The 24750-nt window shown below is 43.2% G+C and overlaps 1 protein-coding gene across 1 annotated transcript in view; it reads left to right on the forward strand.

Annotated features, from left to right (window-relative positions):
- Nucleotides 1–15175: 15175 nt before the first annotated feature.
- Nucleotides 15176–24750, forward strand: part of pdzrn4 (PDZ domain containing ring finger 4) — a 36872-nt gene continuing 27297 nt past the window's right edge. Inside the window, exon 1 of the mRNA XM_061080802.1 lies at nucleotides 15176–15244. Coding sequence (XP_060936785.1) covers nucleotides 15176–15244 — 69 coding nt within the window. The remainder of the gene's footprint in view (nucleotides 15245–24750) is intronic.

Raw genomic sequence — 24750 nt, forward strand, 5'->3', positions numbered from 1 at the left:
TTTTCAAAACATATTCAATGATGTGTGGCTTTGCTCAAAGCTATAGAGATAACAGTGAACAAGGAATGACTGAAATGTGAACCATACTGATCAGGAATTGTGCATGGATGTCAGACATGTAATTGGCCCATCTGTTGAAATTGTGACCCCTTTATGCCCCCATTATTTGGAAAGACCCTAGATCTGCCACTAATTGAAGAAACTCACGCCAAGAGACCATCACCACCACATTTGTTTGGCAACAAAGAAAACGTACAAATAGCTTTTAAGATTTGAAACCAAGTTTTCAGGCGCATTAATCCTGTTGCACCGCGGTTAAAAGATGATCCCGAGAGATACAACAGCGAAAGATAAAGGGTCACAACGCACAACAAGACACAAGGGAACTTGTTGACAAGTTTCGTTCTCTGCTGCGACAGCGGCTGCGAATGAGTGTCACGCAGCCTCGTTTTTTATTTTCCACGCAGTCTGGAGCAGGATAATTGTCATGCATTGGAAGCAGGGGAGCATGACGGGCACAAATAGACAGGGAGACGCACCATATATATACCTCAGTAAATACTGACAGAGCCACAGCCATTTGTCTCACTCAGAGCGGGGCGTGCCAACCCTGTCCTCTGATCAATGCTATTTTCATCACTCTACCTCTCACACCTTTTATGCCGGCCTCTGTCCATCTTTCTTTCCTAATGGCTGCCTCCATTTTTCCTCTTTATAAACCACTTTTTTATGTCTTCTTTTTCATATCTCTGTCCACTCTCTTTTCTACGATTCATGTCAACCACTCTACTTTTCCCTCTATTGTTTCTAAACTGTTGGACACAGTGGCTCTTGTACCAGCTCTTCTGTGAACCACAGTGGTCGGAAAGTTTGTTAAGTACCTTGTGTGAGGCTCTAAACCAGGATTTTTAAGTGACAGAGCCGGGTTAGAGGAGATGATTATGTTTGATAGGTTTGAATTTAGACATAGACTTATATTGCATGTGTAGGGACAATGTGGCTGCTCTCCAAACGAGAAGCCAAAGCATTACAATCACCCTTTGGTGGCTGGCTGCAGTATGGGTTGTAAATCCTGCCTCCTCCATTAGTTGATGGGACTTTTGAGTTTTTCTCAAACATGGTTTCATTCCCTTTAGCTAGTTTGTATCTTAATAATGTATGAATTTCTTTTCATTTTCTTTAACGTATCGGTTTGATCTCCTTACTGCAGCTCCACCCCCAGCGCAGAATCTGGCTCCAAATGGAAAAGATGGCTTTATTTATGGTAAGAAGGAGATGGTGGCGACGCATCGTCCATCTATTCATGCAGTTTATATTTCAGAGATGAATAATTTTGTCATAATTTCCTGCAGGTTCATCAGTATGGATGACACCTGTCAAATAGCTGTACTTATTTGAGTAATTGTTAAAGTTAAAATAGTGACTATAACATCTCTATGTTCAGTTAATCATTTTTACCCATGTATCTTCTGACACTGTTTCCTTTTATTTAGTAAGATACGAGTGATGGGATATTGGTGGTGTTATACGAACATGCTATATCCTGTTAGTCACAGTCGCAGGATTACATTGCTTTATATTAGCATGACAGCTCTGGGGCAATAATATTTAATCAAAATGAATTTGATTTGTGCCCATTCTTTCTCTCTTTATATATGATGCTGTAAAATAAATAGTGGTGAGATCAAGAAATAGATAGATAGCAGGGTGCAGGATTCGAGGAGCCAGGAAAATGATAGGTGGGGATGAAAGCGTAAGTGGCCAGGGATCCAGAGAAACTAGAACATAGAAGTGCGTGGTTAAATGCTCCTAACAATGCGCCATTACATCCAGCTGAGACTTTATTTGGCACAATTGGACGCTGGGACCTTTCGCTGGGCTCTGCGTGTTTTTATACCTCGAGCTCTAAAAGCTTTGAGTGGTCTTGTATTTCCACCGCAGCACTTGAGGACACTCATGGATGCTGCGAGCCCCAAGATGAAATTATCATAAAATCCAAACACGGCCTCTTAAGTCAAGTAACCACACAAAAGACGCAGATGCTCATTAACCTGGTCGGAACAAATCTGTAACTTTTAATCTTGGCCCTTCAAACTTTTATATTTTGCTGTTATTATATTGAGTCACAGCACAGATGTAACTTCTGGGTTTTTCTTAAAGTGTTATAAGTTATAAGTTATAAACCATAAATTAAATGTTTTCACTTGCAAGCTGCAACTTTCACACTTTTGTCTTTGCTGTTCATTATAATGCAAATAATGGAGAGGTGTTAAAAATGCTAAAACGCTTTTTTCCACATTATGACTTCGAAGCACATCAACACACCAAAGTGGGAAAAAATACTTCACAACTTGGTGTGTGTGTGGTGTTTGGTGTGTGTGTGTGTGTGTGTCTGTCTGTGTGTGTGTGTGGCGCAGCTTCACCTGATCACCTGATAACCTGCACATCTGCTTGCAATCGACTCATCACCTGCAGCTTAAAACCTGCAGGCCTCCAGCCCCTCAGCTCCACATTGTCAGCCGTTCCATCAGTGGGATCTGTGCTCTCGGCCTCTCCAGTGAATTCTCCAGTTTCTAGTGTTTCTTTCACGTTTGCAACAAATTCTTGTTTCCTTGTTGTCGTGACCTTCACGCCTGACACTGCCAACTCATGTGTTCATCATAGTTTTGTCCCTGCCTCTGCAGCTGACCCCCTGCTCCTCCAGTGCTTCTCCTTTTCTGGGTCTGCCTTAAACCACAATGTACCATATTGCTCGCACCAGTGGTGTGGTAAACATTTTAGCATAGTAAAAGTGGAAATTAATAGAGAAAAATGCACTCAAGTTAAAGTACTATACTTGATATATACTTAGAGTATTAACATAAAAGTACTTGCTGAATGTATTTAGTTTAAAACGAGAATAGCACGCACTTATGAAGAAGGCTGCTAGGGGGCGGGTCTAATGTTACATGCCTGCTCTGATTTGATCAGTGGACCAATTTCTTCATTTCAATTTTGTAATAGAAATTTAAATATTAGAACTGTGTATATATGGCAGAGAAGATATGTGTTGACAAAGGAAGGAATAAAAGTGAAAAGAACATGGAAATAAATCTACTTAGGTAGAGATGCATGAAAATATACTCAAGTAGGGTAATAAAGTAAATGTACCACTGGCTCACAGGTTTAATGTATATGAATTAAAAATCTATATCTCCCTGTGAGATGATTCAGAACTAATGTACTTTCACTTTTCATGTACACACAAACACAACCAACTCCAGCTACACTGTGAAAGTACAATGCAATGTCAAACGTTGCTGAATGTGTTCACAATACTTCTATGGTTTGTGTACTCGACTGAAGCGTATAGAAAAACTTGATGAAAAAACCTCACTGCATTGCACCGCTGCTCCTCTACATTGTGTGAAATGGAAAAACACAGCAAGAGTGATTGTTGACGAGAGGTTTGAGTCCGCAGAGACCAGTTGAATCAGACCTGTGACTGGGAGCTGTTTACCATTCCAGTAGCTTCACCCAACACTCTGCGTTACTGTGAGCACAACCTCAGGGCTAAACTCCAAAACCGTGGGCATCTTTGAGATATAATAACTCTTTCTTCTTCTTAAAAAGTTTCACCTGGTCAGATAATCTTTTCCACAGTACTTGGGAGCAGAAGAGGGAAAGGTTTGGCAGCTTCTGAAGTCCCACACGTTGCTGACCTTGTGGCTTTGTGGATCCACTGGAGAAGCTTCCCTCTCATGAGAATAAGCCTCTTAACCATTTTTGATCTTTTTGCCGGAAGAGGACCCCCACTGGGACACAGGCTGACCCTAATGTGCCCTCATGCTTCGCTCTGATGAATTGACCACTTAAGGTCAATAAAGAAGAAAGTTCTTCACGGACAGAGAGGGTCAGATTTAACCAAGTCAAATGTGACAACCGTTCAATAAACACATGACGCACAGATGTTTTTGAAGGCAACATATGAGGCTTTTTCAGTTTCTTTCCTCTAGTGTGTTTATAAAGTTGTTTTTTATTGTGTAAGGAAGTTCCTGTTTCCCACAGGAAACACTGCTGAGCTCCCTGATGCTGGTCTTGCAAACCTTTTCAAGTGATGAACCAAATCAAAATTACGAATCTGAATTTGAGCAGAAATAAGTTTGACTTCAGGCTACAATACATTAAAAAAAATTTGGTTGGAAAACTAAGCTTTTGTGCACACCTCATTATTTTGCAGGTGGTGCATTGTAATGGTTCTTTACTGATGAGAGCAATGTAAGTTGATCTTTGACCTGGGTTACCCTGATCTTTGTAGGCGTAGTCTGTAACCATGGCTTCATCTGAAATATAGCTATAAAGATAAAGTGAGCATATGTGTTTCTGAATTCACGCAACTTTACGGCAACAAAATGGCCTCATGCTGAGACAAAAATTTAAAAACCATTAACAACATTAGTTTTGTAACTGAAGGGGCACAGTGCATAATAGCGCCAATGGGAGTTTTGGCGTTGGTAACCAATGCAGTATGGGCACAAGACCCTGTATTTCCATGTAAAAGTTTGATTTCCTGTTTGATGTAATTTCAAATTAACGTAATTCGTTCAAAATCATTCAAAAACAACCAATGTAAACAATATTTACAGAGCTGTAAATGCTGCCTCGAGTGGCAAGCTAGTGCTACGGAAAGGAGAGCTAAGAGCCATTTGTCCACTTTGTTCCCATCTATTGTAAACTTCATTACTTCTCAGCTGGACTGTTGTCTTGATATTTCTCCTCTTTTCTCCATTAGCAAAGAGAACGATGGACACTATCCTCGTCAACAGGGCGTGCAGAGGAGATGGACACCTTGCCCCCCCCCCCTGAGGTACAATATGTAACCTGCTGTGTTGCTGTTTTAACAAATAAAACATGTTGTTAGTAGTTCTACTGATAGTTAAAACTACAATTTAAATGTGACAGCCCTAAACCATTAGCAGCAACACGAGTTTCCCAGTATACAATGAATAGATTGGTGGCTGGTCCCATACACAAACAAAACCTCCTCTTACTGAGAGCCGGAAAAGAAGGCTTTTTTTTATTGTTGCGAGACGTCTTCCTGGAGGTTTCTTTATTCCTACGACCCTGACTTTCCGTCAAGTACGACCGAACAGAAAACTAATTTTGCTTTTGTCCGCCATCAATACACGACACCCTCTCCAAACACATTGACATGGCCTCTTTGTCATGTTTGTGGTAGGAGGAGATCTACTACGAGTCTTGGGTCTAATCAAACCCTAAAATGATTTGACTTTTCTGTGGACGCAGCAGGAGAAGAAGTGATGACATTGTCCACGCGTGTGTTTCTTCATTTATGACACCCACACTCTTTCTTGTTTACACACAAGTGTGCGCAGCTATCCTTGTTAGGACACTGCATTGACCAAAACCTTATCCCTAACCTTATCCCTAACCTTAGATATGAGCAATTCATGCCTAACGAAATCTCAATACGTACCAATAACCTTAACCAGGAGCTCGTAAATGAGGTCTTGACTCATTAAAACCAGGCTTTGGTCCCCATGAAGGCTATTGGTCCTGACAAGGTCTGTGTTTGTACTAGAAAAGGTCCTACAGGGGTAAAAAAAGAAAAACTCATACAATGCGCACACACACACACACACAGACAGGTACATACATCATTATAACATGGCTCCACCATATGAGGCTATTCCAGTGACAGATCTCCACTTAGTGCTCCTCTGTCATCAGCCCTGTCATATCGCATGGTTTCTATGACAACCACAGCATGATGTCAAGTCAGGGGAAAGAGGAAGAAAAAAAAAAATGAGGTCTTGTTTGACACCCACTATTTGCTAAATGAGAGTGATTTGATTAGAACACGAGGAACAGGCTGCACATGCAGGTGAGCTGCGTTAATTCACGAATCCAATCACGTCTGACAGGCTAATGTGTCTTTAACAAGCCGTTAAAGTGCTGTAAAATGGCTGTGACAGCTTTATGATTTCAACATTGGTACAAATAAAAAACCCGAGACTCTGACCTTCTGTGCTTTCCCCGCACCCCATACATGGTGGCCGTAAAAAAAACAAAGGGCTTGATATTGCATCATAAACAATTGACAGGGCTGCTGCTGGATTAGGAAAACACGTGATTTTATAAGGTAACAGAGAGCAGTAAACATCCAGGGGCTGGTTGCTCTCGTGGCTTTATCCTGGTGAGAACGCAAATGTTGAGACAAGGTCATACTAGCACTTAAAACACATTTTAATATATTCCTCTGTAAATGTAATTATTTCCAGTTCAAGCAAAGAGAAAAGAGTGGTTCATTTTTGGGAGACAAAGTAAAACTGAGCATATCTTTTGTGTCCAGGTCAAATTTGGTGAGTTTTGACTCTCAAAGCATAAAATATTGGACATGTGGAAACTGACATCTTGGGCCAACAACGTCTTTTGGAGTCTGTGCAGAGACAATCAGGGAGGAGAGTTGCTATTTTTATAATTAATATTTTATTTTATTTTATTCTATATTTTATATAATTTAACCTAATCTACTTTTTCTTTTTTCTTGTATCACTTTCTTGTTCCCCACTTATCGAGGCGTATATGCAAAGGTTTATATACTGTGGTCATATATTTTGTTGCCTTCATTAAAAAATGTTGTATTTGAAAAAAAGAAATGGTGTGCATATTGTCATTTGAGACCTGGTACTGATGAAAGCGCTTCCTCCACAACACTCATTAGAATGAGAAGCATCATTGTGAAGACTGAGGCCGTCTTATCCGCACACCCCCTCCTCTTGACCTCTGGGGTCGTCATGGAGCCTGTGTCAGAGGTGTGTGTGTGTGTGTGTCTGTGTGTGTGTGCAATGTGTATGATCAGGCTGGTTTGAACCAAGTAGCATTAGCTTCTCTAATCTGTGAAATGACCTGCGTGTCAATACTAGACAGATGGTTGAAAGATCGTTATTAATGAAGAGACCTTTTGTCGTTATTTTTTAATTCAACGTTTTGATATCACACACAAACCGTAAGATTCATCCTAAAATTTAATATTCATAACATCACATTTAAAGAAATATCACAAGTAGACTTTTGTTTGCTGCTATTTTATGCTGTTCATTTTAACTTGTTATATCTAAATGGTCGTCGGTCCACATAAATAGTGTTTACTGCCGAATGAAATGAAACCATTCCATTGGACTGTGATGGGTCATCTTTCCCTTGTAAAGTCAGTTTTTTTCCTCTCCTGTACAGCCACCAGGGGCACAGTAAAACATTTTATTGGTCACTTTGGGCAAATATTGGGACCAGCAGGGTGCTTAAGGCGGTGCCCAGTCAATCAGACGATCAATCACATTTATTCATGCGTAGATCATCTTTGCACAGCAACAGGGAAAAGGCCCTGTGGCTCTCCGGCAGATGCAACAACAGTAAAATGGGGTCGCTTAGATTTGTTTATCTGCTGAGGTTTATTGAAGCAGTGGTGCAGCAACAACAAGTGGAACCATTTGTAAGATTTCATTAGAAAGGCTTTATCAAACAATAACTTTAATCTTTTCAATGAGTCCTGAGAGATTTAACTTAATGTGATAATGAAGCTAGGGAATATCATTTAACAAACATTTTTATAATGAATGTTACAAGCTTGTATTTTCCTAATATTCAAAAAACACAACATTTTGAACACAAACTACAATGTAAATTTTAATCTGACGATTATAATACAATCTGACGACATTGCCGGTCTTATTAAATACATAAAATCTGCACTAATGTCATATGAACCATTAATCATTGGGGATAAGTGTGATTAAAGAAGCAACAATTAAATGACTTGTGAAAACACACATTTACATCTGTGTAATAATAATTCCCTCCTGACCGGCTATAGATTTTTGCCCAGTATAGATCGGTTCCATGGGATTTGCCAAATGACTGTATGTTCTACAATCTGCACTTTATTGAGCATATTGACTTTTAGGGCCAACCGCTGCCAGTTAGCCAGCCTCACTCGCCGCCACAGAGGCCCCGGATCAATACCGCTGTGTTTGTTCTCTACATGGGCTCAGGGCCCCTGTTGTTACGCATGCTATGTCGGCTCCTCCTGCCATGTAAAGGAATTGACGTCGATAAAATATTTGTCTATGAACGTGCACATTCATAGCTCGCTGTCTGCTTCATGGTTCGAATTTCCCCCCGGAAACCGAGAAAGGGTACATTTTGGGGAAAAAACAAACACATATGCGAGTCCAACTTCGGTGCTCCTCAACATGTGGCAGGTGTCTTTCCAGATGGAGCCATTGTTCCTCCGGCCCTTTTCTGCTCTGACCACACCTCAGCTTATTGGCACACCGACATAAGACGCACCATGATATGCAGACACGGGGAGGCTGTGGGACACAATGGGAGCTTCCCTATCTTTCTGACAGGCAGTTGCTTGTCCTGCAGTCGGGATTAGACTGGGGGGGGGGGGAAGGAACCAACAGCTGGAAGCAGGAAGTGAGTCGGCACGCGACACGGAGGGCTCCGCTGTGGGCTCAGCGGCGTATGACTAATCTTCTGTCCTCTGACCGAACTCGATCCGACTCTTACTCTGCTATATCACTGTGGGCGGGGGGGGGGGGGGGGGGGCAGATTAAAGCCACATTATTTCACAATAGGGAAGCCCTTTCAAACCCAGCTGGTGCAGTGATAAAAAAAAATCGAAAGGGTCACGCTCCACAAAGGAAGGAAGGATGGAAGGATATAAATGCAGACTTTAAAAATTATTTTTTTCTTTAAATGTAAATGTAGTCATTCTGCAATATTAAAAAAGACTGAACAGATGACCGTAATCTGTTTAAAATTGTTTGCATTTTGAGTTTCAATTGGACAGTTTGGACACTATTTCATTTCTGCAACTATTAAGGAAACCTCAGTATAGACTGTTTACGCTACCAGAGAATAATGCATTTGTTTAATATAAATATAATTTAATTTAATCTCCAGACAGGCAACACAACAATAACAAAAACAAGTTGGTTTGTAACACATTGTTACAAACATACAAGTCAACAGCAAGTAAAAGTAGTTTGTAGACATTTAAATGAAGAATTGCTCCATATTATATCTTTGATGCAACTTCATTTCAGTTGTACTTTTGCTGTGTGCATGTATTTGCAGTTGAATTAAATGAAAAGTCAAAGTGCATAAAAACACAATTAAATGGTATCACTCATCAAAACCAATGAGGTTTTAATTACTCGATATCATCTTCTGTGTTCTGTTTTTTTTTTTCTTCTGTCAAGCCTGGCTCCAGCCGAGGGAGGATTTGTGCTTGTGTTGCCTATTAGAAGTTTCAGGTTGTGTGTGTGTGTGTGTGTGTGTGTGTGTTTGTGTGTACGAGGCCTGCCTGTTGGCCCTCTGTAATCCTGTTAAGCACCTGGACAATGGAGGAACAGCTTTCTGCACTCGACCTTCCTGCACTCTGCAGCGTGGCACGGAGGAGATGCTCGGTGCGTTCAGATGGAGAGATGGAAATAGATGGAGACAAATCTTGAGTATCTATTGATTTATTTTTCTCTCCGTCTACCGTGTCTGTCCATCCGTCTCCCCGTTTGTCTGTCTGTCTTATCGTTCCCTCCCTGCCTGCTTGTGGTCCGCTGTGGCGCTCTATTCCTGGCCCTGGTGCTCAATCCATCCTCATGGTTCAATACTGGCACAGATGTTGTGGAAAGTTTAAGAGGCCCACTTGTGCCATTAGTCCAGCAGCAGGGCCGGGGAGCAGCAGGGGAAGACTTCTCTAATCACTTTTATTGAAGCTTGACGATTGGGTTAACACAACAGGGTCAGACCTGAAGCCCAGTGGCACTGTGTCAATGTGTGTGTGTGTCTGTGTGTGTGTGTGGACAGCGAGTATCTGTGTATGTTTACACCCCAAGGCTATAGCACAGATAATATTGTCTCTCTACCTCTCTGTATGCACACACACACACACACTGAGGCTATGTGGCAGATGAGCTCCTATTGGTATAGTGATCGAATAACTGCACCGGTTCACAACTCTCTTATAGATCTTTGCTGGAAATATTGACTATTTTCACAGGAATGACTAGAAGGCAACAAGACCAACACTGTCTGTACCAAAGTCAGTAGAATCCTTTGAGACAACATATTTCTGCATTACATGTCATTAAAATCCACCCAAACATTGTTGAGGGAAGACTGACTGACCGACAGACTGCCACTTCCTTCCCTGGAGCTATGCTGCTAGAATGGCTAAAGCCACTGAAGGTACAACCTGAATTTAGCTGTGTTCACACTTAAACTAAACTCCAAAGATCCTCTGCAGTTTCTCTGAAAGACGTGTACATATAAGTGTGAACACAAATGTCTGAGTGAGAGCCTCCCGGTTTTCAGCAGACTCTGAGTCTGGCCCCTGAGTATAAAGACTGCAGAAGTCAATGTGATGCTGGATTCACAGCGAGCAAATACTATGTAATGTTGCAAGATTCTTTAAGTCTGTAACTGAGGAACAAAGCTCTTCCTTGCTCTCTAGAGTCACTATTGCCTTGTGCGTTATTGTCAGCTGCTCAGTAATCAAAGCAAACCTATGTCCCCCCATCTTAGGACACCTCCATCCTTACGGGCTACTTGACCCCACATGGCCGCCGTGGTGTGAGGTCAGCTGGTCAGACGCCATGTCGGCTGCTGGCTTATCGAGTAAAGAGGCGGTCGCGGTTTCATATTGCCCCCGCCCCCCCCTCTCTCCCTGGTCATGCTGCTCTGTGGTGGTTACGTTGTTCTTCATATGGAATCGTGGAGTTAACCAGAGAGAAGGTAACACAGCCCCCGGGCGTCTGCTCGCAAAGGATCCTGATACGTTGCTATTTGCTTTTCTAAGTAGTTGTGTTCAATGGAGCAAGTGTCAGCAAACGATTCAACAGGGATTTGACTTGTTTTAATGGCTGCCTCTATTCGTCTGATGCCGAGCTCTGAATGGCTTCATTACCGCACACTTTTGTCCCTTAGTGTAAATGTGTCTTTGTGTGTGTGTGTGTGTGTGCTTTGCCTGGCTCCTCAAAGGGGATATAACAAAGATTGGACGTTAAAACACACTGTCTCTCCAACAACTCATTAATGAATGATTTTTGCCCAATTGGCAGCAAACTATGAACAAAAGGTCCCTGTGTGCTTCATTTGAATGGATCCCAGTTTAGTTATTTTCAGTACTTTTGTGGCTTGGCCGCCTTTCGATCCTCACATTGTTCAAATTTTGATAATTAAACGACTGGAATCACTCGGGCTCTTTTTTTTTTAGTCAGTTATTCTGCTTGAACAATCAGGATCAGGAGACAATGAGTGGAAGAGAGAGTCATTATGAGGATTGGATCTGAACGTTGGCCCCGTGCAAAGTAATTGGACCGTAATGAATAGTTACAATGTAATTACTATCGCAAAAAAACAAAAGGATGCTGCTTTTCAATTACCATCATGCACCATCATTTCCCCTCGGCCTTTAGCTCCGTGCTGTAAGTAGCACTCCAATAGTGTTTCTACCTTGACGAGTGTTTCACGGTGATAAATAATGTATGGGTTATTGCTGTTGAGAGGCGTGGGTGGGTTTTGTCCTCAGGATCTTCTCACGCCGTCGGGTTCGAGACGCCATGAGCTGTAAACGTCAAACGTGCCGATGTGTGGTATTGATCTTTGGACACATGCCATGACAACGAAAAGTAGCAAAGTTCATCTCCACAGGTGTTGGAAAATTGGTTGAATCTTTTGGCGGAAATGTGAGCGAAACAAGAAACCGACAAGCTGGACAAGATAATGTTGTCATGTTGGTTTAGTATCTAAAAACCCATCTAATAACATGAAGGAGGCAGGATACGTGATCCGCAGCCAGCCACCAGGTGGTGATCAAAAACTTTGGCTTCACTTTGAGGGAGCTGTCAGGTCGTCCAACTTTAAAAACAGTCTAAAGACCAAATACATTATTATCATTCCTGATTTGATCCCCATGATGCACTTCTGTCCGTCATCAAGGATAATATATCGGTAAAGGACTCGCACTGACGAGTCTTGGTTTGAGAAGTTTCCTTCTAAAAGTTTACACTCAGACTTATTGTAGATTCAATAATGGTTCCAACCCAACCTCAGTGAACACATTTCTATTTTCAGAGAGAAAAATGTGAAGTGGCCCATTTTCTTTCAATCGCAGCCATAGGGGACATTATGCTAATATGGCGTTTGAGGCTCCCTTTGAAGTACAACACCCCCCTAGCCCCTGCAGCAAGACATTTTTGGTTATCCATTGACAAGACTTCACCATGAAATATGAAATGACCAGTCCAGCTGTTTGAACCTACCTCAGTCCTCGTCCCCCTGAAGTTAACCACTTGTCAAAGACTTTATCGATCCATGCAGCAGTACAGACATCAAAGATGAACAGGCAGAATGGGTTTGTGCATATCTGCAATATCCCCTGTATAATTTCTCATCTGCAGGTTTCAAATCCCACTTCTCTTAAAGTAACATGATGCTCTTGGTTTTTATCTGAGAATCTGTCCAGTCTTGCTTGCGTTGGGCCAATAATATAGGACGATGAAATGAAGGCGGAAAAAATTGTAAAGATGATGTAAAGAGGATGATATGAACAATGAAAAGGATCGTGATAGGCCATAAATGAACCTGTGATGATGTCACCCTATGTATAACACCAATCATTTTAGATTTACTCTCCTTTCAGTGAAAAATGGAGGAATGAAATGGAAAATTCAAGGTTTTGATAAATGGACAGTATACTTGCATGTGTGCAAGTGTGTTTTGGACACATTCGTAGCTAGGCTGTTGTGTCCGTCAGCAAATCCGAGCTTAAAGTATGATGACAGTGACAGCTAGACAAAGAAATTAATTAAAGAACCCTCGGGTTCATTAGTTGGTGATGTAACCCCATGAAGTCACCTTTGTAAGAGGTCAGCGCAGACAGCGGTGACCTCATCAGAACGGGACAAAAGTGCTCGGACAGAAAGGGGTTAAGTGTTATCTGGGGGGCTGTATCTGGTTCTGCTCCGACGCCCTTGACTGAACCACTGTGGTCCTTGTACCTGCATGACTGGTGATAAGGAGGATGACGCATCTGTGCCCTCTGCTCATAGTCTTAGCAGTGACGGCTATTCATCATGCAGACGGGTCGGATCTGCCTTCTGACCGGGACTTCTAGTTTGCCGCAACCGACTTTACACTGTTTGCCAGTTTATTGCAAAAAAAGGTGCTCCAAACTTTAAAGTGCACAGGCCTTAAGGAAGGAAAGTCTCACTTTAATGTACAATAGAAGCTATAACGCTTGAGTTAAAAATAACAAACCCTACAATACATTGTTCTGCACTGACTGACTTTGCAAGGACGCTGAAGCCTGTCCTTGTGAACTATGGCCTTAACTCACCCCAGGTCAATATAAAAGTGTTTGTTGTTTTATAAATGTTTGTATCTATTGACAGAAAAAAGAATCAGCCTGACTGAGACCTGCAGCTTTCACTCATTGGACAGTACAAGCTGTCAATCAAGAGGTCAACCTGCCCAAATGTATACCATGCTTTATTTTCTATTTTACCCATACAATAATTTACACAATGAACAATGTGCTGTATTAAAGACTTAGAGCTAGAGATGCAGACCATTAACACTATATAGAAAAAAAATAATTGGTCCAACCCGCGGAGTCGCCCTCTGCTGTTCATTTGAGAGAGTACAGGTTTCAGGCATTGGCTTCACTTTCTGCAGTCTGTGGCAATGGCATGGTCCAGTCAGTGGGACACCAACTCACCTCCTGTCAGTGTTGTTGTTAAAATATCAGCAAATGTTGTGTGCTTTGTTGACTTTTTAACATCAAATCAAGACCATAAACTGGTCTAGTATCTAAACATAATCAGAAAAATGTTCATCCACAACTTCTCCATATTATACCAGCAAAACCAAACTACCCTGGGCTACATTATGTGGTTCAAATCATATTTGCTGTGGCAAATAAAAATAATTATCAATTCATCTTAGCAACATCCCTGCGTCTTCCACCCACTTCTCTCCTCCTTTCTCCATCACTCTCTCTTTCCTCCACTCCCCCTCCTCCGTTCCTCCCCCCCATAGAGAGGGGCCAGTTGGGCTGGTAGCTAATTTGAAGCCAATCAATACTTGTCTGTGTTACTTCCTGTGTGTCAGCCCGGTCCGGTGCCCTTGTCTCACTGCCTGCTTGAGGGAGGGAAGCATCTGTTTGGTGACTATCGCTCTACCGACTGTAAATCTATGGTCGAAGCCGCTAAACGCCACTCCTCCGACCATCGTGCGGAGGGCAAAAGGCTATCCGAGTGAACCCAAATGAGATTGATTTCCATGACAAATCCAGTTGTCAAACGTGTGCGCTGACAAATAGCCCTTTCAGTAACTTGATTAACTGTGCGGAGGGCATTTTAAATCCAGTTAGCGTTTTTCCATATTGATTTTTTTTTTTGCATTGAACTTAGAGATTTGGGTCAGAAAAAAACCAATGCACCCCTGATGCATTCAAACACATATGTATCACACACACACACACACACACACACACACACACATACACACATGCATGTCCGTCACTGTAGCTGCACACAACCACACTGATCCTCAGATAGTGAATCCGCTCAAGATAAGACCAGTCTCCTCCCTCCCCTCCAAGCCCCTTCTCTTTTAAACAGCCAATGAGGATGCTGCCTATCCATGAGTACGAGCAGGCGTGTGTAGACAGGCTACCACGGGAGGAGGTGTGTCTTCATGAGCCAAAAGTGTGTGTGTGTGTGTGCAGTGAGTGTGGACTCACACAGAGAGAGAGGAGGTGGTGGAGGATAGAAGAAGATAGTGGGAAGAGTTGCATGTAGGCATGTAAGGGACGGAGAAGCCAGGTGTTTTTACTCATCTTGCCACTGATACACACCCCACCAACACATACACACACATTGAAGGAACTACACCCACAACCTCTACTCAACACATGTGTGCGGTGCCTGGAGCGACTGAGGGGATCTCTGAGGATACACGGATGAGAAAGAGGTGTGGGGGAGCCGAGGAAGAGGAGAGTGTTTTTGCCCCAAGGGGAGCTCACACACACACATAGCAGGCAGCAAAAGATACACACACACACACTCTCCATCGGGCACTCAGCACCGTTTCCCTGACAACTAGAATGGGCTGCAATTTGTGCACCTTGCAGAAACGGGAGGAACACTACAAACTGCTGTACGAGATTGCACAGGTAAGAGAGACGAGAAGGAAGAAGGAGGAGGTTTGGTGTGAATGTTGGGGAGCATCATCACTGCGATGAATGAATGACAGCAGAGTAGATGAGGATGATAGTGACAGGAGTGATGTGTTGTCTGGAAACAAGTGGATTTCCCCACAATGATCGGAAGCAGAGTCAGAAGAAAGCAGACAAGGTTGAGAGGAGGAAAATGAGATGCATGAGAGAAATGTGCAAGAATGAGCTACTTCCCAGCAGCCAGGCTGTGAGTGTGTGTGTGTCTGTGTGTGTGTGTGTATTCCCTCTCCATCAAAGTGAGTGGAGCTAGTTATTTCTCCTTGCAGGAGATGTGAGGACAAGTTCAGCTGTTCTTCCCGCGTTGGCTCCGAGGGGGATTCATCATGTCTCCTCTGCTTGCCACTGTCTCGGAGCGAAAACAGTTCAAAGAACAAACGGCAAATGTGTTCTGCTGTTTCTCTCCCTCTCTGGTGTTTGTCAGAAGTGGACTTGTTTTGTTTTTTTCCTTCTCCTTGGCCTGCGATTAAGAGTTTTCACGTTGCTTAAAACCCTAATTTTGATGCTTTTATAGATTTCCACTCTGCTCAAATTCAACTTATTGACCTTTGGTTGCTTTAATTCCCAAAATAAATGGGTTGAAATGAAATATAAGTATTTTTGGTATGCATGGCTTTGATTGACAACTGCTACATTTTCTCCACAAGCACTTATACTCTCATTATGGGTAGTAAAACACACTGTTAATGTATAACCTGTCATCTTGCACTGGGCTTGGCTAGAACGTGTAGATTAGATAGGAAGCATGTGTGAAAAATACAATTATTTCATAAACAGACGAAAATGATGTGTGAAAACTGTCTGTGGCATTTTAACAGATAAAAGGCGTTAATTTTCAGTTTGAGAGACGAACGAGGCGACGCAAAGTGCACAGACATTGTTTTTGCGGCAGCAGCATATGGTCGTGTTGTGGAGCTGATTGTAGAGAAACATGTGCTCGGGGTTCTCGCTGCTGTTGAGTACAGTGCAGTGGGAACGCTGAGCGAGCAGCAGCACCGGCAGTGAGCGAGGACTCATTCATCATTTAGTATCTTACACGGTTACAGACAGCAGGGAAACTGGATACGGCATAATGAGCCTGAGCAGCACTGCTGAATACTCCCTTTTAGTTTTCAAGATATACTATCATTCAAAACCATTCATACCAGGAATATACGAGATAGCGACAGGAACGGGGGGACTTCAGGGGTCAATCAGATTTCAGATGGGGCCAGTGCCCCCCCTGGTCCTGCCCATGAATCCGCCCCTGATGCATAGTTTGTAAGGTCTCCTTTACTTGTAGTTCTTTCCTAAGGATTATAAATATTAGCTTACCATAATAAAACTGATAGCTGAGCCCACAAAGTCAGAATTTATCACTGTGGATATCGTGTCTGACTGAAGTTTGTGAGATAACGTTGCATTTCGAGGGTTACTCTCTACTTGGCTCCTTATCTTCAGTCATTGGGAAGTTGAAGTACTTTGGACTCTGATATTCCTTCATATTTGTTGTACTTGACAGATATGGAATAGAAGGTCTTAACTGTAACTTGTTGAAACCTGCAGAAAGACCATACTGTGGGATTTGGTCACTGTCCGTTGTGTAGTAGCTGATAATAGCAATAATCCTGGGGAGAGCAACTGCTTGTTTTTTAGTTGGGCTCTTCACAATGTAAGAAACAGACTATAACAATCCTTGCCTGTGAGATGCTGCTTTTATGAGTGCTTTCCACAGTGTGGGCTCATTACGCTCTGATAATACAGTGGATGTCTGTGTGGTGTGCCCGGGTGGAGTGCGAGAAAATTATCCATGTCAATTAAATGAGAACCCTGGGAGGGGAGGGGAGAGCATGGCTCCTTTTGTTGCTGTTGAGGTGGATGAGTGAACACACTGACCAAAACAAAGGCAGGATTACAATATGTGTAGCTATAGCACAGCCAGGTTTTTATTAGGCATGACACGACAGCAGATGTAACGTATCCCCACGTATGGTGTTAACATGGAAATTGGCTGGAACTTAAAAAAAAGAGGGGACCCTTGTGGTTTCCATCCCACCGTCGGTGTCCTAGAACTGTGGCAGGCATCCAGGAGAGCCGCGTGCGAGCGAGCACACCCGCTTACTGTTAAATGCTCCGCGTTGTGTGTGTGTGAGTGTGTGTGGCAGTCAGTCGGACACCTACAGTTCTCATTACCAGTGCGAAAAAAAGACAGAGGAAGAGAGCGAGCGAGAGAAAGAAAGTGAGCTCACCAGGCAGTAAGTGTGTCACTGTGACTTTGTCCCGAAACTCAGAGGCTGAGGGGATTCGGCAAATCCAGAGAGACTCCTAGAAAATCCCTCCGTCTCCCCCCCCCCCCTTTCATCGTTCCAGACTCATTTCTCCTCCTTCTCTGTTTTCACATCCTCTCTCTCCCTCCCTCTGTCACCTTCATTAGTGCCGCTCTCCCTCTGTCTTTCTCCGTCTCAGCAATCTGTTTCTCCCCATCTCTCGTTTCACTTTTTTACACATATACACACACAAAACATGACTGAATTTAAATGTGTTCCTTCCTGCAAAATAAGAAAACCACCTGCTCATTAAACCAGTGGAAAACCAAAGGATACTGATACAGGGCAGAGAAGCTCCTTAAAGGTTATGGGCCGAGGCTTTAGAAGAGATTTGAAATCCCTAGATACTCTGGTGCTGTATTCTTACTTCTGTGTCGCTCACTCCTTTGTTTCGGGTCGATCAGCTCTGAACATTTGAGAACGGTTTACTGCTTTGATTTATTTCTTCCAAGACAGTTTCTGAAAAGACTTTTCGATCAAAGACAAACTTGATCAAATGAACCCAACGTTAACTCGTTAAACGCCTTAACATAACGGGTTCAAATGTCTAAAAAGCTTGTTTCGTATGGCATGATAATTCCAGCATTCAAAAACATACAAGCCAAAATCATCCACCATCAACTCCATCACTTATCGATTCAGCTTATCCTTTTTGGGAGTTGCAGCGGGCTGGAGCAAACCCCAACTGACATTGGGCGATATGCAGGGTACACCCTGAACAGGTTGACGTATAGAGACAAACAACCATTCGCTCTTACAGTCACCCAAAGTTTCACATTAGGTTTAACTCTGTAGAACTCAAAATTTTCACCGTATACTAATAGGGAGCCATGTTCCAAAGCCTGACAGACTTTGGAACAGAGTGCCGGAAGGGTCAAAGTAGAAGAAGACGGTTGGCAGGTGGTTATGAGACAGAGGGAGTAGATGTGATGGCTACTGGAGAGTCCATCTCCAAGGAAACTAGTTATTGAATGAAGTAATGTACAATACTGAGCAGAATGCCAGGAGGGACATATGGGGAGCTTCTGTGAGTTGCATGTTTGCAGCTGCAGTACTTCACCAACTAACCTTGTGGGCATTCACCACACGGCCAGATTAATTTCCACTGTGACCAGGTCTTTGTGGTGATTCTTCCTTGTTGAAGATGTGAAATGTTTTATGAGGATGAAACAATGATTTTTCTAGAAAATGGATTGCAGCTATTTTGAAGTCACACGGTAATGATCACCCCCCTGCCCCAAACACAGACCTGTTCTTCATCTTACATTTAGAAAAAGTAGCACAGGCCAATTCCAGCTCTCAGCCTGCGGACCTGCCGCGGTGTCTCCTACATCACAGCGGCTATCTCAGCTCACACAGCTGCTGCTGCTCTGACAGGGCTGCTGCCGGCCGCCCGACCCCAGCTGCCCGCCGGCCGCTGGGAGATTTACGACACTCGTCAGACCGTTTGTGATTTTCTTTTTGTGCGTATCTCTGAACACTCGCCCCATGTGTGTGACCGCGGGGCTCTATCCACACCGTGGCAATTCTGACGTATCACATTTTGCTTGTGGCCATGTTAAATTGTCATGCCACTTACTACCCTGTGTGTTGTGTGTTCCCCTAAAAGTGTTTGTTCTCTGTGGATTAAGAAAAAAAGCTAGACTCAAGCTAGCAGAATAATGCTCGGTCAGCACCTGGTGGCTGGCTGGGGCACAGGTCCATGTTTGGGGTGGGACATTGGCCACACTAAAAAGTAAAAGTACATGATAAATAACATTTTCTAGAAGATGTGATCTTGTGTTTTGGTTATTTGACGCTATAAAAATTGCGAAACGTAATTTTTGAAAGCTGAAACTCACCCATGATTGGTCAAACACGTGCATTGACAGGACCACGCTAACGCAGTTGCATACCTCAATCTTTGCTGTGCAGACTCTGGCTCCAAATGAGAAATATGATGGAGTTTTTTACATGTTGGCTTCACTAGTGAGAGGAAGTGGAGATGCATCGTCCTCATAGTCCTCTTTATATTCAGTCTATACGTGTGTGTGGTGGCCAACAAGGCCAGTCCTTGGTGCGGCCTTGGCCTCCGGAGACAGATGCTGTGCCACATGTCCAGCCTGTTGGACAGCATGGAAGGGGCGAGACAGACCCCTTCCTCTCCCCGCCACCACCTATGGTGTCCTGAGAGTGCCACACAGAGCAGGAGGGGGGACGCTGCACTCAGACCCACACAGCCGTCACCTCCATATGTCCCTCGCTCAGTCCGGACCATGACTTCATCGAGATAGGGAAGTGTAATATGTTGGAGCTATCGGCTAAATCGGCCTTAGAAGGTCGGGGATGAGAGACAAACTGAAGTGGAAATCACCTGACCGGAGTTATCATGCTGCAACAGCAAATCATCTTCGTGATCCATGAGTGATCATGAAAGACAAGTTGCAGGTTTCAGGGGAGGATAATGATGATGAATATAATCTTTAGCTCCCAGATCTTCTCTGAACTACTTGTTAGGGTCGTAAATCGCGTTGCCGAGGACCAGCAGGGGATGAAGGGAGGTGATGTCACCGGGATCGGCTGCCCGTTTATCAGAGAAGTACAACGCCGCTCCGAATGAGAACTCTTTTTTTCTTTTCCTCCGTCTCTGTGATGGGATTTTGAGCTTTGCAGAAACTATTGAATGAGGTGACCTTTTCCATTTTTCCTCGCATTTTTTAGGCGAACAAGTTGTTCTCTTCCCGAGTGTGTGGGTCAGTGAGTTTGACCTTTTCACCTGTGAGTGTAATTCCACTTGACAAGTCTCGCTCTCTTTCTCCCTCACACACTTGTTTGCAAAGCTATCATTATTAGGACACTGCATTGACATTTCATTGTGGACAGCTGAACCAAAAACCTTATCGTTATGTCAGACTATCCACATCAATTTAACTACTGTTATTTATTAAAGATACATACTTTATCCTTTTAGATAATAACCATAATAGATAAAAATACTTGTATGTCTTATAGATAGGGTTATTTATTTAGAAGCCAGAAAATAGGCTTTTAAAAATACAAAGCACTGTGTTTTAACCCTAACCTAACTTTAACCACGATCAATTCATGCTTAACCTTAACCTTACTACAATTCACATCTTACCTTTAACCTTCAGCAGCACCTCAGATTGATGTTTTTCCCCCTCGAGGACCAGGCTTTGGTCCCTATGGCATCTACTGGTACTGGAAAGGTGACAGTGGTTATGCTGGAAAAGGTCCTAAAGAGGCAATAAAAACAAGCACACTTACAATAGCTATATGCAGATCTGAATGACTGTTGTTGGTTTATTACAACGTACATTTTTATATAAAAAAAGGATGAAAAGTACAGCTCTCCCTATTTAACAGTGTGCAAAAGGTCCTGGTGCTTAGAGATGCTGAGCAATAAACTTAGTCCATGATGTTTCCCCCTAAAAATGTTAATGGAGCATTATGGAGATGAACTCTGCTGTTGAACACACATCATCTGGTGTCTTCCATCATGGTTATGGTCGCTCGTTGGAGCACAGCATGGTGATAATGCCTCATGATTTAAGGTGCATATGGCCTCATCACCGCATGTCGTCTGGTCAACCACCCAAAATAGGCGTAAACAGGAAATGGGTGATTATTCAGCGTCAGGTTAATGGCGGGTTAACTGCACCTAGTGTTGTTGTGGTGTGTGTGTGTGTATGCTGCGAAATATTAAAATTGTGATATAGTTGTTGCTGTGTTCCTCTGTGAGCATTTGAAGGTGAGAGTGACACAGAGAGTTACAGATGACAAGAAAGTCAGTTCTGACGAATGCGTCTCGCTCTGTCTCTTTCTTTGTGTGTCTGTCTGCTCGGCTGTAAGGAAACATACATACACACCACTCGAGTGTGTGTGTGTGTGTGTGTGTGTGTGTGTGTGTGTGTGTGTGTGTGTGTGTGTGTGTGTGTGTGTGTGTGTGTGTGTGTGTGTGTGTGTGTGTGTGTGTGTGTGTGTGTGTGTGTGTGTGTGTGTGTGTGTGTGTGTGTAAGGGGGGGGAATCAAATCACAAAGTCAGGGGACGACAGGTCCAGCGTCGGGGGGGTTGCAAAGTCGCTGTTTCGCTCCAGCAGCCAACAATCCCCCCCTGCTTTGGCTCTGATAAGCCCAGGATGAAAGCCTCTGTGGGTAGAGTGACACTCCTCAGCCCAACCTCCTGCCCCCCCCTCCAAACAAGGAAAAGGATGCACACACTAAACTCGACGGCAGTGTTAAGATGTAGATATGCATATTTGCACACACTGTGTGCTTTCGTGTAACGGGGGGGGGGGGGGGGGGGGATCACACAGGGTCCATCCATTCATCACCTTTACAGCGTGTTTTTCTTATTTTACGACTTGTGTAAAAATGTCATTCAAGCTCTTAGTGGTCGACAAGAGGACTTATCAGTTGTTATCAGCCTCGAGGTGATTACCATACTCGCTGATCGGCCAAGTGGCCTGGCCAAGATGATAGGAGACAGGACACATGGAAAAGGGGGGGAGGGAGTTGGATGAGGGTGAAATGAAAAGGTAAGAGAGGGGGTAAGAAAGAAAGAACCATAGGGAGAAAAACGAGTCCTGTATCTTTTAAATCCCCAAATTTCCCCAGATTTTTTTTGATCGCCCCCTCCAAAAACACAAAGTCTCACCCTCCTCCCCCTCCCCCCCCCCCCCTCCTCCCATCACTGCAGTTGCCAGACATTGTCTCAAGTCCGTTCTGTTCCACTGCCCCTGTCCATCTTGCTGGCTGCTTGTCACTGTCTGTATATCCCGTTCATTAACACATTTTGGCATAACCCCTATTCCTGCAGAGGTCCCACAGATTTGGAAGGTGCCCTGCGAAGAGAGAGATAGCGGTGGAAGACGCAGAAAGAGGCAGCCTGTCATTCATGTGTGGCAGAGAAAGATAGGAGTTTTGTCTGGTCACAGTGTGTGTGCGCCGCAGCCAGTCGATGAGTGTTATATGGGTTGAAGCCAATCGTGCGGCAGAATAACCTAATAATACACCTCATGGCCACGCGCTGCAGGCTGTGTTTCGTCAGGTTAGACAGATGTTAGGTGCAAACCATCTGGAGCATGTTACAGGCATTCGATGCAACATGGTGCAACACAAATGCACGGAAATATGCACAGGAAATAAATCCCTTTGAAACGACTTCTGTCACATAAAACCCTTCACATTAGGGTAACAATTCTCTGTTACATGTTTGGATGCGTTCTTTGGCAGCGAAGGTGCAATTCTCATCTGAAGCCAAATGTCATTTGTGCTATAAAAAGAAAAGCTCCCCTCAGCGTTTTCACACTGCCAAGAATCATGTATAATCATTTCAGGGAGATGGGTTATTTGTCACCTCCAGTCAGAAGGTTTTGTTTTCTTTTGCATTTGTTTGTTTATATGTTCGCAAGATTGCACTAACACTACTCAACTGAGTTTCCATGAAGCTTGTGGTAGGCTGGGGCATGACCCAAGGAGGAACTCATTAAAATCTGGTGGAGTTGAGGATCAGGGGGCGGATCAAGGAATTTTCAGTTCTGAGGGAAATCACAGATTTTGATGTAAACAATCATCAAGAAAATTAAGGGGAGCGATATTTTTGAGTGTCTGCAATTTGGTGCAGATCCAAATAGAAATCCAGATCTAGGGAATTCAAATATGGTTTCATAAGGTGACTGTTCGGCCTTGGCAACATATCATCAATGGGGTTAAACTAACCAGTCTTTCTCTGTGGTAACTTTTTGACACCTTCCCATTTAGAAGGATCAAAAATCATGTTTGTATTTCCACCAGTTCAACTTCTTTCTAAATGCTTAAAAAACGCAAATGGCCTTTTGTTGTGCCACTGCCAAGTTCGCCCTGAGCCAAAAGGGTGTGCATCCTGGGTCCAGGTGGCCTGAAGAGAGATTACGTTACAGCAGCGAAGCAGTGTTGAATTCCCACTTAACCAACTTGGGTTAGGAGTCATTAGGCTGACTGAGAGCCTGGCGTCGAGTCCAGTTACAGATAGAATGACACTAAACCATCTGCATAGTGGGGGGGTGATTACATTTAGTGGGGCTGAAACCATAAGCGTTGTGTTGATATGGGAAATGCCCTCAGGACTAGTGGCCGGAGCAATGTGGACGGGACTTTGTTGTTGTTGTTAGTCAAGAGGAAATGTACTGGAGTGTTGTTGGTGGAATGAATGAACACATGGATGTAAATACAGAAAACAGGCAGCTGGTGGAAAACAATACGACACAGTTTTCCTCTAAACAACAATCAATATCTAATTAGTGACTAACTTCAGTTTTTCTTTATTTTACAGATGTGTGTAAAATGAATTAAAGAAATGCATGCCTCTTTTTTCTGCTCTTCCTCTCATATTCCAAAAGCCTTAGGCTGTGGAGACCATTTTCTATACAATACAGATAAATACTCACTTCATATGAAGAAATGTTCAAGCAGAAATCATGCAGACATAATTAGATATTAACAAACCCGAATGAGCAAATGCTTGATTTTGTTTTCTACCCAATTGCCTGGAATGAGAAACAGAGTGTGCTGCATGAGTAATAAATCTAATTGCCTTGCCAAAAATTAAAAAGAAAAAAATCTATTAGAGCGTATTCCAATCTGACACAGCTATCACAGATTGCCTGTAAGATCATAACAAATAAGCAATACACAAAATTATTTTCACAGTTTGAAAACATGAAGACACAAAAGCTAATAAGTCAAGCGAGATCATGGATTGAAACAACATTAAAACTGAAAACACCTCAGGCCCACTTCCTTTAGCTGATTCCAGACATGCACTTGTTCTGCCAGTGTCCTGCTAAATTGTCCAGAATATGACTGAACCCATGTGAGAATTCACAGGAAGCGAGTGTTGACGATGATTCAGATATGCGATGGACCAGAAACCGGAAGGACACGAATATCTCAGGATGAAGAGAGGTTTCATGCACGTAGAAGACACCGAGGAAGACGTCACCATGGATAGACGCCATGATTTGATAGCATTCGGTGATAAGGGCTGACGCCAGTGTCAATGTGGTGTAAACAAAATCACTGAGCTTTCCACAGTGGAGTTTAAACGTCATCTGTCTGGTCTCCTGCTGCTCTACCCAGTCGCCTCCCCTCATCTGGATG

The sequence above is a fragment of the Limanda limanda genome, chromosome 1 (genome assembly GCF_963576545.1).
Source record: "Limanda limanda chromosome 1, fLimLim1.1, whole genome shotgun sequence".
In the NCBI taxonomy this organism is placed as follows: domain Eukaryota; kingdom Metazoa; phylum Chordata; class Actinopteri; order Pleuronectiformes; family Pleuronectidae; genus Limanda; species Limanda limanda.